This window comes from Crocuta crocuta, unplaced genomic scaffold, assembly GCF_008692635.1.
Source record: "Crocuta crocuta isolate KB4526 unplaced genomic scaffold, BGI_CrCroc_1.0 scaffold260, whole genome shotgun sequence".
In the NCBI taxonomy this organism is placed as follows: Eukaryota; Metazoa; Chordata; class Mammalia; order Carnivora; family Hyaenidae; genus Crocuta; species Crocuta crocuta.
The window spans coordinates 7377895-7391645 of NW_027527525.1; the positions used below are offsets into that span (position 1 = coordinate 7377895).

The 13751-nt window shown below is 44.0% G+C and overlaps 1 protein-coding gene across 1 annotated transcript in view; it reads right to left on the reverse strand.

The window, feature by feature from the left end:
* Positions 1–13751, reverse strand: part of COL14A1 (collagen type XIV alpha 1 chain) — a 203667-nt gene that overhangs the window by 21879 nt on the left and 168037 nt on the right. The window contains exons 42-44 of the mRNA XM_077764526.1: positions 5131–5166; positions 4057–4123; positions 281–469 (exon numbers count right to left, since the gene is read on the reverse strand). Coding sequence (XP_077620652.1) covers positions 281–469; positions 4057–4123; positions 5131–5166 — 292 coding nt within the window. The remainder of the gene's footprint in view (positions 1–280; positions 470–4056; positions 4124–5130; positions 5167–13751) is intronic.

Sequence of the window (13751 nt, forward strand, 5' to 3'; positions counted from 1 at the left end):
ATATCTTTCTCTCAATAGCTCACAAGCCTCTGAGAGGTGAGTTGGGGGTCCCAATCCTCTTTTTTCATAGGGGCAGATATAGCTTTTGATGAAAGACTTTGTAGACTTCTCAACTTTCTCAATCTTGGGGATAGATCAGTAAGACACTAAAGAATAGATGGGGTGGGACTCATGTACACTCATTACTGTGGACTTCATCATTGTGTGAGCATCGGTGGTACCCTCCACTGCACTGTACACAGCTTGGGGGCATTCCAGTGAGAGAAGGGACCCAGCTTACCTCGTTCTCCTGGGGTCCCTGGCACGCCTGCATTTCCGGGGAAGCCTGGGGTCCCTGGGGGTCCTTGTTCACCAGGGGCTCCGGGTGAGCCTGGTCTGCCAGGCTCCCCGGGAGGTCCCTGGACGGTCCGAACTGATGAGGAGTGGCTGGGAATCTGGTTGAGGATGGCTGTGTACCTGGCCATGTGACCTGAGACACAAAAGGGCAAAGACAGCATTTAATGACCTGTCACACACAGAAAGGGGAGACGAGCGGTGTTATTTGTCTGAAAAATTCTGTTAGATAACCACCAGAGGAAAAGCACACCCCTCTGGAATATGTTGGTTTCCAACTTAAAAATTATTACATTTTACTTTGGATGATACGAACAGCTGGATTGTATTCAAGTCACATCTCAAGTGTTTGGAATTCTACAGCTCACATCAGCATCTCAGTAAACATCACAGGGCAGAAATCATAAATTTCATCTTCGCCCCCAACATTTATCTGACCCTCAAACCTTCACCCAGCTGCCCCTTTTCTCTAGCAATAACCACCCCCCTCCAATTTATTTGTCTTTTCTCCAAACCCACAAAACCTGCTCCACCCTCTTGCTCACAAATCCCCAGACAAGTGTTCTATTTCAATTCCTCTCTTCGTCGCCAAGCCTTTTTTGTAGGAACCTTTACTTGGGTCCCAGCTGCAGAAACTCCCTCGAGCTTTATTAAAAAAAAATCTGGCACTCTCTTCTATAATCCCTTAACTCAGTTATGCCTGGAAGAATGTATTTTATTTTATTTATTTTTAAGTTTATTTATTTATTTATTTTGAAAGCAAGCGAGTGAGCATCAATGGGGGAGGGGCACAGAGAGGGAGAGAGAGAGAGAGAGAGAGAGAGAACCCCAAGCAGGCTCTGTTTGTTAGCACAAAGGCTGATGTGGGGCTCGAACCCATGAACTGTAAGATCATGACCTGAGCCAAAATCAAGAGTTGGGCACCCCTGGAAGAATGTATCTTAATAATCAGAAGTATAGATTCATAAAGTGCTCGATACTCATAATGCTTCATGCAGTCTTCTGGCAACATCAGAAGATAAGATTTCCCACATAAGTGAGTTTTCTAGATGAAAATCTATCCCTTTTCAAACATCCAAATCGAAATAAAGAATAGTAACCATTTGTAGATGGATTATTTCTAGGATATACTCAATGCATTCTTAAGCACAGGACCATGACCAAAACTAGGTTGGCTTGCTGGTGACTCAGGGGCCATTTGGAGGCATGTCCACGACTGTCTGGGGGGAATGGACATTTCCACCTCTGCTTTTCCCCTTGTTCCTTTGACAAGGGGCCGTCCTTCATCACATCTCTAGCTGTCATCACTTTGATCTCACACAGTTTCCCACACAACCTTTCCTAGTCATTCTTCCAATCAGCTCTGGACTAAAAACCAGATAATTGATGGTTTTATAATTAGAAGCTAACTGATGAATGATGCTCTGAGGAGAAACCCAAGTGACGACATAAAGAGCCCAGCGGAACCTGCAGTGGCATGGGGGAAGATGGCTGGGGTGCCAGAAACAGCCCTGGGCAGGTGAGGGCTTGCTCATACAGTGGCGCGCGGTCTCCCCTATTTCTTCGCTCACAACGGCGCTGAGAGGCAGGGCCTCCCTATTCTACAGGCTTATTTCAGCTTTCTTGTGTAACTCCCTGCTGGCTTTCACTTCCTCGAAGTCATTCACAAGAATCTGAGAATTCCCGAGAGGAAAAACTCGATTTTGAACTCTCCGTTTGTAGGGCATGTCTTAAATAATCATATATTCTTATAAGATTTGTATTCTACGGTGGAATACGACAGCAACTATTGTGAAATCTCCCACATATTGTGACCAGGGAGTCCTATTTGGATTTAACCCTTAGATTTCCTTAAAATAATTACCTGCCCATTTACTGTATACTTGAAATGAGAAATCTACAAAATAATCCAAGGCCCAGGTTACCTTTGGACATGTTCCACTTAATCTTCCACTTGGCTTTTATAATTTATTGTGTTTTTAATGATCTTATTTTGGCATTAAACTTTAATAGTTTCATTTAAAACTAGTAAATTCTCAGGGCATCTGGGTGGCTCAGTGGGTAAAGCATGCAACTCTCAATCTCAACTCAGGTCATGATCTCACAGTTTGTGAGTTCGAGTCCCACATCGGGCTCTGTGTTGACAGTGAGGAGTCTACTTGGGGTCCCCTTTCTCTCCCTCTCTCTCTGCCCCTCCCACCCAGGTTCCCTCTCTTCCTCTCTGCCCCTCCCACCCAGTTTTCCTCTTTCTCAAAATAAATAAATTTAAATAAAAACTAAAACTGGTAAACTCTCTCTCTCATACACACACATTTAGTTTGGACAATATATAAAATGAAATCGAGTTAAAATATAGGAAGCATTACTGCTATACCTGAAGACTGTAGCTTTGTACATGGTTTGCATGATTTATGTCTTAACGAAAACTCTCCCAGGCCAATGTGAACCTTAGCTGCACACCTTCTCTAAGATGAGATCTGCATTTATCTACTGTAGATGGAATTTGGGACCCAGACATAAGGCCTACTTGGATGCTCACGGGACTCCCAGGCATGCTTGGGTTACAAAAAACGTAACTTGTCAGAGCTGAGGCAGCCACTCAGCTAACAGAAGGGCAGTGTGCTACCAGAGTAAGGGGCTTGACAGCAGAGCTGAGCCAGAGATGGCTGGGTTTCATCTCTACATAGTCTTAGACCTTACTGGAATCCAACAAACTATTGGCAAAGGGAAGGGCCCACACTAGTAAGCCTTTGGTTACTATTGAGACAAAACATCAGTGGGCCTGGGGGAAACACAAAACAGGTGGGTATGGGGGCACCTGGTGGCTCAGTCAGTTAAGCGTCCGACTTCAGCTCAGGTCATGATCTCACAGTTCATGAGTTCGAGTCCCGCGTCGGGCTCTGTGCTGACAGCTAGCTCAGAGCCTGAAGCCTGTTTCACATTCTGTATCTCCCTCTCTCTCTGACCCTCCCCTGCTCACGCAGTCTCTCTCTCTCTCAGAAATAAATAAAAACATAAAAAATTTAAAAAAAGACCCAGGTAGGTATGCAGTGAATGAACATGAATCAGTATTTGGAATACTGTGCTGTGGGACAGTTCGAGTTGAAAATGAAGAAATAGGGCATGTCGTATAAAGCATGTTCCAGTGTAATTTTTGGCATGAGCACAAGTGTCATGTCAAAAACGTCACATGAAGGCCACCCTCGTGTATGTGTAGGGGCGTTATTACATTATATTTACATAAATGTTAAAGAATAAAGTGAAGGACCTCAGGCTAATCAAAAGAAAAGGACAAAAAGGAGGTATTGGTTTAAATCTAACGAGTTGATAGAAATCAACACCATGAATCATCTTTTTGAAAGAAAGCAGCTTCTGATTCCTTAGTCTGGCAGATTTCGAGTGTTGAGTACTTGAGGAAAAAAAATCTATCCATTTGAAGAAAGAATCAAAGATGTGATCGGGGAGGTCAAGTTAGACCTATATGGGCAAAAGGAGAGCTCATGCACAGAAGCCACAGAGGAATAGGTATCTGACAACCATACAGAACTCGAGGGTGATCTGGAATGACCTCTTAAATGGGTCAGCTATGGCCGTCTGTAAAGCTTACCCATCTGCGCCAAGACAAAGCTTTGGAGGTGTTCTCCTGAGTCGCGCCCTCCTGGGAGGGGCAGATTCCCAGCTGGACAAGTAACAGAACAACATCTGAAACTGTCATGCACTTACTCTGGATGAGCTGCTCGCACACCTGACGCGCCACTGCTCGGACCATGGCCTGAGACTGCAGATCACCCTGGATGAGAAAGAAGCATCTTCCTGACTCTCAGCCCAAGCTCTGCCGGGCAGCGACACTTCCAGAATGCAGACTTGGCTTAACCCGCTGCTCCCACCTGGTCCCTGTGGCTCCCATAACAGACAGGATTGACCACCATGTGTGGAGAAGGTCATGCAATTTGTCACTCCTGGTGCGAGGTTCCTGGGAGTCTTTATTAAATGTAAAGGCTCAAGTATGTGTTTCTGGTCCCAGATTCTAAACAAGTTTAACAGTTTTGAAACAAACCCATATACACTTAATGCCTCTTTTATAGCTCTTTAGAGCTTATAAAATATATCATTTTCTCAGGCAGTGGCTTATTTAACATTAATAACAACACAAAGAAAAGGCCATAAACCCATTTTATAGATGAACAGAGTAAAACATGTTGCTCACAGAGGTAACTGGATGAGGCCAAGGGCCACTGCTGTTTCTACTACCCAGCACAGTTCTTTCGGGCGATAGCACAATTCCATCAGCAGCTGCACAATTTCTCAAAAGAGAGAGAAGGTCCCTAAAATAAACTGACCTCCATGACACAGCCAGTTCGATGATTTATGTCTGCCATTGGGTGCGAATACTGGCCCATCAGGGAAGACACAAGCCTGTCTACTACCTGGCATTTGTATAGAGATTTTGTTTTTCTGAAGCCTTTTTACATCCATTACAGAAATTTGTCCTCAAATCCACTCTGCAGTTAAGAGGAGTTTGATTCTCTCCATCTGATCCTTAAAGAAACGGGCCTGAGGTCATCTAGCTGAATGGTAGCAGAGATGCAACTAGAAACCCTCTCCTGATGCCCACGGGGCATTTTTACACCTGACAATGTGCTCACAGTCCAGTAAATTGAGGAGAGGGAGGTGAGAGGGAGGGAAATAAGAGCAATGAATAATCACAACAGTAAATGGTCATCCTTTATCGGGCTTTGGGGCGATGAAAGGTATGCAGCCAGCTGTGCAGGATAAACCGAGCCAGAGGATACTTACCCTTTCTCCTCGTTCACCCTTTGCTCCAGGGATGCCCTGTAAAACATGGAAACCATCAAGCTACTTGTCACACAGCTGGGCATAATGAGAACGCACATTTTCTTCTTTTTATTAAGATGTTTTTCTCAGCTCTAGTGATTCTACAGCAAAAACGGGTACACAACCGGAATAAGCAAATAGCAACCTGTAATCCCAGCAAAGAGAAGTAGCTCTTTGAAACATTTTACTACCTCACCCTTTGAATAGGTAGAGATTGTATTTTTTTAACACAAAATTGGGATCATGCGGCAATACTGTTTTGCGATGTAGTTTCACTGAATAGGTTGCTCACATATTTTCACCCTAAACACTGCATCCCCCCCCCCCACAGATTGTACTCTGCTGATGCTTCCTAATTTATCTTAGAAACTTCTGCTGAATAACTAAATTGTTTCCCTTTGTAAAAGAATATCTCTCAAAGGAAGTAAAAAATCTTCCATCCTAAGAGTTCAGGTTAAGAGATGACATTTGTGAATTACCATAACCCGACTCTGCTTTCCGTCTGGCATCACAGCCCACAATTCCTTCCCCACAGTTCTCCCTGATAATAGGAACACATATTAAGGTGACTTCTCAGCTGAATTCGTATTTTGTTTTGTGGCTTAGCTACTCTTTGACCCATAAGATACTGTATGATTACAGCACTCAGTTTTACTGAAAAAACAATGGAGTTTTCAAGGTATCTGTAATGAAATGACACTAATAAGCAAAACATATGTCTTCAGAGCATTTCATCTATTGTTTCAACTCTGAAACAATGTAATAGAATTCACTGAACAACATTTTTATAGTCTCTACGAAAAAGATAGGGAATGGCATTTACCTACATTGTCAGACTGTTCCTGTTTTTACAGTAATATCAACACGTCCTTCCCAAATATCTTCTCCAGAATCTCTACTCAATCAACAGTCACCCAAATTCAAAACTGTGGTTTTACCCCGTGGTGTGCAGGTATATTGACTTTCTGGAAAAATAAGATGCCCTGAATCATAGTGTTAGTTGTTATTTGAGGTGTAAATCCATCTACCATGGTGGATTTCAAGCTATAAAGGTGCTGTCACTCAAGATGGAGTTGAGAAGGGAGGAGAAGCATGTAACCTACTCCCCTGAGCAGGTGTGCAAGCAGCTGGAGTGCACTACTGTTTCTGTCTGTCTCCCCCCTCCCCTTGCATCTTGCACGTCTATTCAACACACACACACACACACACACACACACACACAATTTTTGCATCACAATTTCTCATACCCTTTCCTTCTATTCCATGACCCAAGTGCCACCCTTCCCATGTCACAATCTCACACAAGGCCATTTGCAACTTCCTTCAACTGACTTCCCTAACTGAAGACTCCTCTTCCAAGTCTCCCCCCACAGAACCACTGGTCCTTCCTCAGATGCCACCAGCATACAACTTACAAAGCTCAGAGACCACTGAGTGATGGCAGCCCTTCCTCTGTTCAAAATCACTCGGTGGTTCTTACACACCCATGTGATAAGTTGGTTCTTCAATTCAGTCTTTTGTTATTTACTCCAGCCTCCCTATCTGCCACTCCTCAAAATTACACTTTCTCATTCCCACAGACCCGATTTACCTTGTGCATGAGACATCTGAAATGTAAGAAAAATGTTAAAGTATTTAGAAGCATAAGTCTTATAAATGAAGTATCAACTTCTACTTCTAAGTGCAGTAGGAATGTTCTAATATCAGTTATTTGACACTGCTTGTTTTATCGTCCCATTTACTTAATTGCAAATCAGCTCATGGATTCTCTTCTTTCTGTGTAGACGGTAAGATCTCTAAAACTGGAAACCATAACTTACATTACTTTATATATTTTTTTAATTTTTTAAATGTTTTATTTATTTCTAGGAGAGAGAGAGAGACAGCGTGAGCAGGGGAGGGTCAGAGAGAGAGGGTGTAATAGACTCTGAAACAGGCTCCAAGCTCTGAGCTGGCAGTCAGCACAGAGCCCGACGCAGGGCTCGAACCCACGAACCGCGAGATCATTACCTAAGCGAAAGTTGGACGCTTAACCGACTAAGCCACCCAGGCGCCCCTATATTTCTTTTTTTTTTTTTTGAAGTTTATTTATTTTGAGAGAGAGGGAGAGACAGAGAGAGAGAAAGCATGAGCTGGGCAGGAGCAGAGAGCAAGGAAGAGAGAGAATCAGAAGTAAGCTCTGTGCACCATCAGCATGGAGCCCGACACAGAGCTTGATCCCACAAACTGTAAGACCATGACCTGAGCAGAAACCAAGAGTCAGACACTCAACCGACTGAGCCACCCAGGCGCTCCTATTACTTTATATTTCTAAAACCACCTAGCCTGCTTCCTGCATAAAAGAGTTGCTCAAACATTCAACTAAGTCCAATATTAAACTGAAACATTTATTATAAATCTAGGACTCTTGTCTGCTTCTTCTGACCTTGAGTTTCCTTTTGTTCTGCTAATAAAGTGAGAAGAAAAATATTAACTGACTTCAACCAGAAGAAGAAATCTACCCTTTAGTGGACCATAAGATAATTTTTCAAGATTGCAATCAACAAAGCCCAAGATGGGGGCACCTGAGGGGCTCCATTGGTTGGGCAGCGGACTTCAGCTCAGGTCATGATCTCATAGCTCATGAGTTTGAGCCCCGCGTTGGGCTCTGTGCTGAAAGCTCAGAGTCTGGAGCCCGCATCACATTCTGTGTCTCCCTCTCTCTCTGTCTCTCCCCTGTTCACACTGTTTCTCTCAGTCTCTCAAAAATAAATAAACATTTTAAGAAATTAAAAAAGCAAAGCAAAGCCCAAGAGAACTTTATTTAAAAATACACACACACTCATACACATAACAGTAGAACCTTAGCTCGGCGTACATGGGTGCTCACTCTACATTCTTTCAACTTTGTGTGTGTTTGAAATTTTTCATACTAATATTTTGAGAAAAAACTAGATGAGACATGGGATCTGTAAGCCACTTAAACTCTCTGAGCTTCTTTGTAAGATCAGGCCATTAAATTCAATGGTCTCTGGGGTTCCTTACAAGGCTAATGTACTAGCATCTAATAATGTCGTCATTATTTGGAACGAGGTACCCCAGGGAATAGGATTTATGAAAAATACAAGCTGGGCTTGTGGGGGGAGAGCCTCAAACTCTACAAAGAAAGCATATTCTCACTGTAACCTCTCTCCACATGTAAGTTCCATATGCAGTTGGTGTCTATTTCTCAAACGCCCGTCTCCCCATTTCTTAGGACTATGCTTGGGACATAGCAGGTGCTCAAAAATATGTTAACTGAATGAATTTTACATCAATTCTGGATGGCAGCTTCATCTGAACTGCCTTGATTGAAAAAAAAAAAAAAGACATTCAATACATTCTCAGGCATTGAGCTCCTACACCATTAGAAAAAGACTTGACTCTGTTACAAAGTATCCAATGTCCTATATAAAAACTTTTGGGGTTTTTTTGCTAAAGATTTACAAGGCATCCTTCCCTCACAATTCTTTTGAGATTCTTACAGATGTACTGGTGTCATCCTCATTTCTTAGACTCCACAAATGGCCAAGTCCCCAAAGATGTAGTAATGTCCCCTTTTAGGTCTAACGGGAGAAAAGAGCTACTTCTGTTACCATGAAATAAATCTTATAGAACCAGCTTTTCAAGCATTTGATGCAAAACAAAAGCCAGAAATCATCAAACAAAATGAGTGAATATTCCATCTTTTAAATATATTCGGATGCTATCTGTAAATACTAGCAGTTTAACACCCCAGCTGCCTTTTCCACGTCACAAGCATTGTTCTCGGTGCATTGCCCTATTTAACCCTATAACAGGCCTGTAAGATTAACTCATGTATTTAATCCTTATAAGACTCCTGGAAAATAAACTAATTTATTCTCTGTAACAGCCCTAGGAGAAATTATTTCCATTGTACATGTAAGAAAAGTAATGCATGAAGAGGTTGAATAGCTCGCCCACGGTCACAGTGAGAAAATGGAAAAGCTGGGACCAGAACCCCATCAGCTGGTGTCCGGAGTCTGTTCTCTCCCCAGGAAAGGGTGCTTTCAGCACAGTGAATGAGAACACTGTTCGACAGTTCTGATGGCCAGTGTCTTCGATTCCATTTCCTAATTACACAATACTAAGACACAGCCATGCCATCTTTCCAACTTAACCCTAGCAATTCAGAATTCAGTGTGAAGTTGAGTCATTTCTGTTTTTTAAAATTTTTTTAATGTTTATTTATTTTTGGGAGAGAGAGAGAGAGAGAGAGAGAGAATGCATGGGGGAGGGGCAAAGAGAGAGGGAGACACAGAATTCCAAGCAGGCTCTAGGTTCAGATGCTTAGCTGACTGAACCACCCAGGCGCCCTGTTTCTTCCTTCCTTCCTTCCTTCCTTTCTTTCTTTCTTTCTTTCTTTCTTTCTTTCTTTCTTTCTTTCTTTCTTTCTTTCTTCCTTCCTTCCTTCCTTCCTTCCTTCCTTCCTTCCTTCCTTTCTTTCTTTCTATGTTTAATCTTGAGAGAGAGACAGAGAGACAGAGAATGAGGAGGGAGGGTAGAGAGAGAAGGAGACACAGAATCTGAAGTAGGCTTCAGGCTCTGAGCTGTCAGCACAGAGCCCAATGTGGGGCTCAAACCCACAGACCCTGAGATCATGACCAGAGCCGAGGTCGGACACTTAACCAATGGAGCCACCCAGGCGCCCCTAGCTTGAGTCATTTCTTAAAACCCAGTTGACCTAGAATATATTTATTTTTGAACCAATACACTATTTGGCATCTCCATTGCTAGCTATTGTTTATTAAACTGGCTTCCTCCAAATATTTAAAACTTAGAAAAAGAAATTAGAGGGTGAACCCGAGTGAGAACAAAAGCTGACAACACCAGCCCCTTCTGGCACCTGAGGACGCTTGTGTTTAATCCGGCCTGAAATTCCTCAAACTCAGTCTCACGATGCTGGTTATTAAATAGCTACAGGGCACCGCTAGGCAGTTTCAGTGAAAGATCCATTTAGTAGAATATCTGTACGGCAAGAAATTATTTGTTATTCCAATGTCTCTGACATCTTTCTTTTGATTTTTGCAAAGTAAAACAAAAACAAAATAAAAATTCCTGAGCAGGGGAAGGTCCATAACTCCACCAAAGTGTGCTTTGAGGGAAAGCACATATTCCCCGTAGATGTAGGCAAGAAAAAGAGGCACATTCTCCTATAATTTTAGGAACCCTTGAAATGTACAGAAAAGAAACTACAGTAGCTACATTCATAGGTGCACAGAACTTTAGTGCTGAGGGAAGAGGAATGATCTTATCATGGTCCAAGTCCCACACATTAAAGATGTCTGTTAACGCAAATCAAAACATCCTTGCTCAGCTCTAAAGGTCTTCCATGGTCGGACGCTCCATCTCTAAGAATAATCTCCTAGACTCCCCTGCACATCAGCCTAACTAGAATGCAAACATACGTTCATTCTTTCTTCCTCTTAACAAAGACCTATTAAGAACCTTCTATGAAACTGAGCTGGAATCTAGAAATAAAAACATGAGTATGTGAGTATGATGACATTTCTGCCCTTGAGGAATGATCATTTCAGTAGAGGGCTTGGCATGGACAATTTAAATGAAGTGTCTCAGGCTGGGGGGGGGGGGTCCTCACACAGGAAATGCACAGTTTTAAAGAGAGACTAGCCAAGAGCTCACCAGGTGGAGGAGCAAGGAGGAGAAAGCAGCCCAGACAAATAGAAGAGTGTCCCAAAGACCAAACAAGTGTGAAACAGTATAGCACATGTTGGGGGAGCTTTACATAACTCGGGGTGCCTCAACTCCAAGGGAGAGTGTGAGGTCAGCTGGAAGGGAAAGGAAGGGCTCATTAGGAAGGGCCAGATACACTTGGTTGAATATTTACGACCCATCCTCTGGTAACAGAATCTGGTGAGAAGATTCAAGACAGTGAAAGACACAGCAAAGATGTACTAGAAGGATCATCCAGCAACTGGGGAATGGATGAGATGAGGGCTGGAGCAGAGGCCAGGGAGGGGGTTAGAGCTTCCTGTGATAAATTTGGTGAGAAAAGAAGAGGGTGTTTAACCTAATTGTGGCAGGAGCCATGAAGCAAGAGAAAGAGTTGAAAAATACTAAAATGTACAAAAGCCTTGTGTTGGCTTTATGTTTTACCACAATCCCCACTTCAACAATGCCACCTCCCTGTCTTTGTTGGAGCAAAGCACACCCAGCTTTCAAGATCCAAGTGAAATGCTATCTCCTTCAGAAGCTGTTCTCCCTGCCCCATTAGCTCAGGGGGTATGTCTCTCTCGGCCTCTCCCTCCCTGTCTTTCTGTAGCTCTCTGTCTCTCAATGGGACTTTCATAGCAATTTTGTCTTTTCCTTAAGGCATTTCTTGCTTTTTGCCTTTCATTATACCTACTTATATCAGAAACATCACTCTCAGGTTGCCGAGTGGCTCAGTCCGTTGAGCATCCCACGCCTGGTCTAGGTGCTCAGGTCGTGATCGCACAGTTCAGGGGGTTTGAGCCTCGAGCTAGGCTCTGCTCACAGTGTAGGGTCTGCTTGGGATCCTCTGTCTCCTCTCTCTCTCTGTCACTCCCCCAACTCGTGCTTTTTCTCTCTCTCTCAAAATAAATACACTTTTTAAAATATTTTATTTATATATTTTAATGTTTACTTATTTTTGAGAGACAGAGGGACAGAGCACAAGCAGGGGAGGGGCAGAGAGAGAGAGGGAGACACAGAATCCGAAGCAGGCTCCTCCGAATCCAAAGCAGGCTCTCCAAGCTCTGGGCTGTCAGCACAGGGCCCAACACAGGCCTTGAACTCACAGACTGCAAGATCACAACCTGAGTGGAAGTCAGACACTTACCTGACAGAGGCACCTTAAAAAACAAATCTAAAAATCAAATCACTCTCTAGGTTATCCATGAATGTGGAAAAATATTTGGTCATCTTTTGTACTCCTCGGAACCTCTCTTCCCCATGTCTCTTGTATATCTTGTGGCTACCCAGCAAACATTTTTAAATGAATGAATTAGGAAACTGAGGTCCTGAGAGTCTAGATAAATTGCTTCAGTGACGTGGCTGGCACAGCTAGTTAAGGTCAGGTGGGGGCCACATCTAGTACCCAGGAGTCCTGACTTCTTTTTTTTTTTTTATTTTTTTAATGTTTATTTATTTTAGAGAGACAGAGTGTGAGCAAGGGAGGGGCAGAGAAAGAGGGAGACACAGAATCTGAAGCAAGCTCCAGGCTCCAAGCTGTTGGCACAGAGCCCCACATGGGGCTCGAACCCACAAACTGTGAGACCATGACCTGAGCTGAAGCTGGATGCTCAACCAACTGAGCCACCCAAGGAGTCCTGACTTCTAATGCAGCGCTCTTTAAATGATGCAGTGGGCCCACCTTCCTATATTGATCTCAAGCTAACCTCCGGGCACCTTCTTCCATGAGCTTCATCTCTGTGTGCTCCCCTGCAGGAGAGGCACTGTATTTTAGCTGAGTCTCCAACTGCAGGTAGGAATCAGGCCGCAGCCACCGCAGTGCACGCTCCGCCCGCCCGGAGGCAGTCGGTGGCTGGAGGCGGAGCGTGCGAAAGCGCACGTTCCTGGCACCCGCCTAGGAAACACGTTGCTATTTTCAGCGGGGCGGTCTGTCTTTCTTGGTCTCTTTCCCTCCCGCCTTCCTAGACGGACATCCATGGGAAATCAATCAAGGCGTTAACACCACGACACCAAGCCTGCTTTACTAGTCACGCCAGTCTGGCAGCCAGCAGGCACCTGGCTGCTCACGGCCCGGAGCACGAGGAGAAGTCTGGGCTGCGCAGTTCCGAGAACAACTGGGTTTTGGGAGAATGCCCGTGACCCGCCACTGCGGGGTCCCACCCAGCGCCTACACACTAAGTGCTATCTGTCTCGGATAAAAATAGCAGTGCCACAGGGCCCCTCATGCCAGCACCAAGGTCCCTTTTCTGTTGACTTACAACGATGGAAGACAATATTATTAAGGAGTGTTTTCTTTCCGGGAAGTAGTTTCTTGGCATTTCTGTATGCCCATATTCCAGAGCTCCAACAGGCCAGGTGGCTGAGCAGAGGGGGTTCTGCTTACCTAATGCGTTCATTCCCCACCCCTCGGACCCCCCATTTTCTTCCCCATAGGATCCCAGAGCTGGCTCTTCTCTCCTATTCCGTCTCTCATGGATCAGATCAACCCAGCTCAGGTTAAGGGAAACTAGTTCTAGGAGGTATCAGCAAAAGTTCAAGGGGCAAAAAGATCAGCTCATGCACACTTGAGTTTATTAACCAAATTAAACCAGCTGTTGTTTTTTCTCATTTTAGTTCAGGATGCCTCAAAGCCTTTGATGTCATAACTTTCTGAGAAACAGATTTAGGATGCACAGTCTCTGGCACTGCTTTAACCTGCTCCCCTTCCTCTCTGAGCCCCACTGACATATTCCAGAACTGTTGTTCCCAGGAATGCATTTTGGGAAGCAGACTGAAGCCTGGTAGCAGAGATGTTTTCAAACCTCTTTTCTGGTGAGAAATAGCCTAGGAGCAAATGAACGGAAAAGTCTGCAGTGAAAGGATGGCAGAGA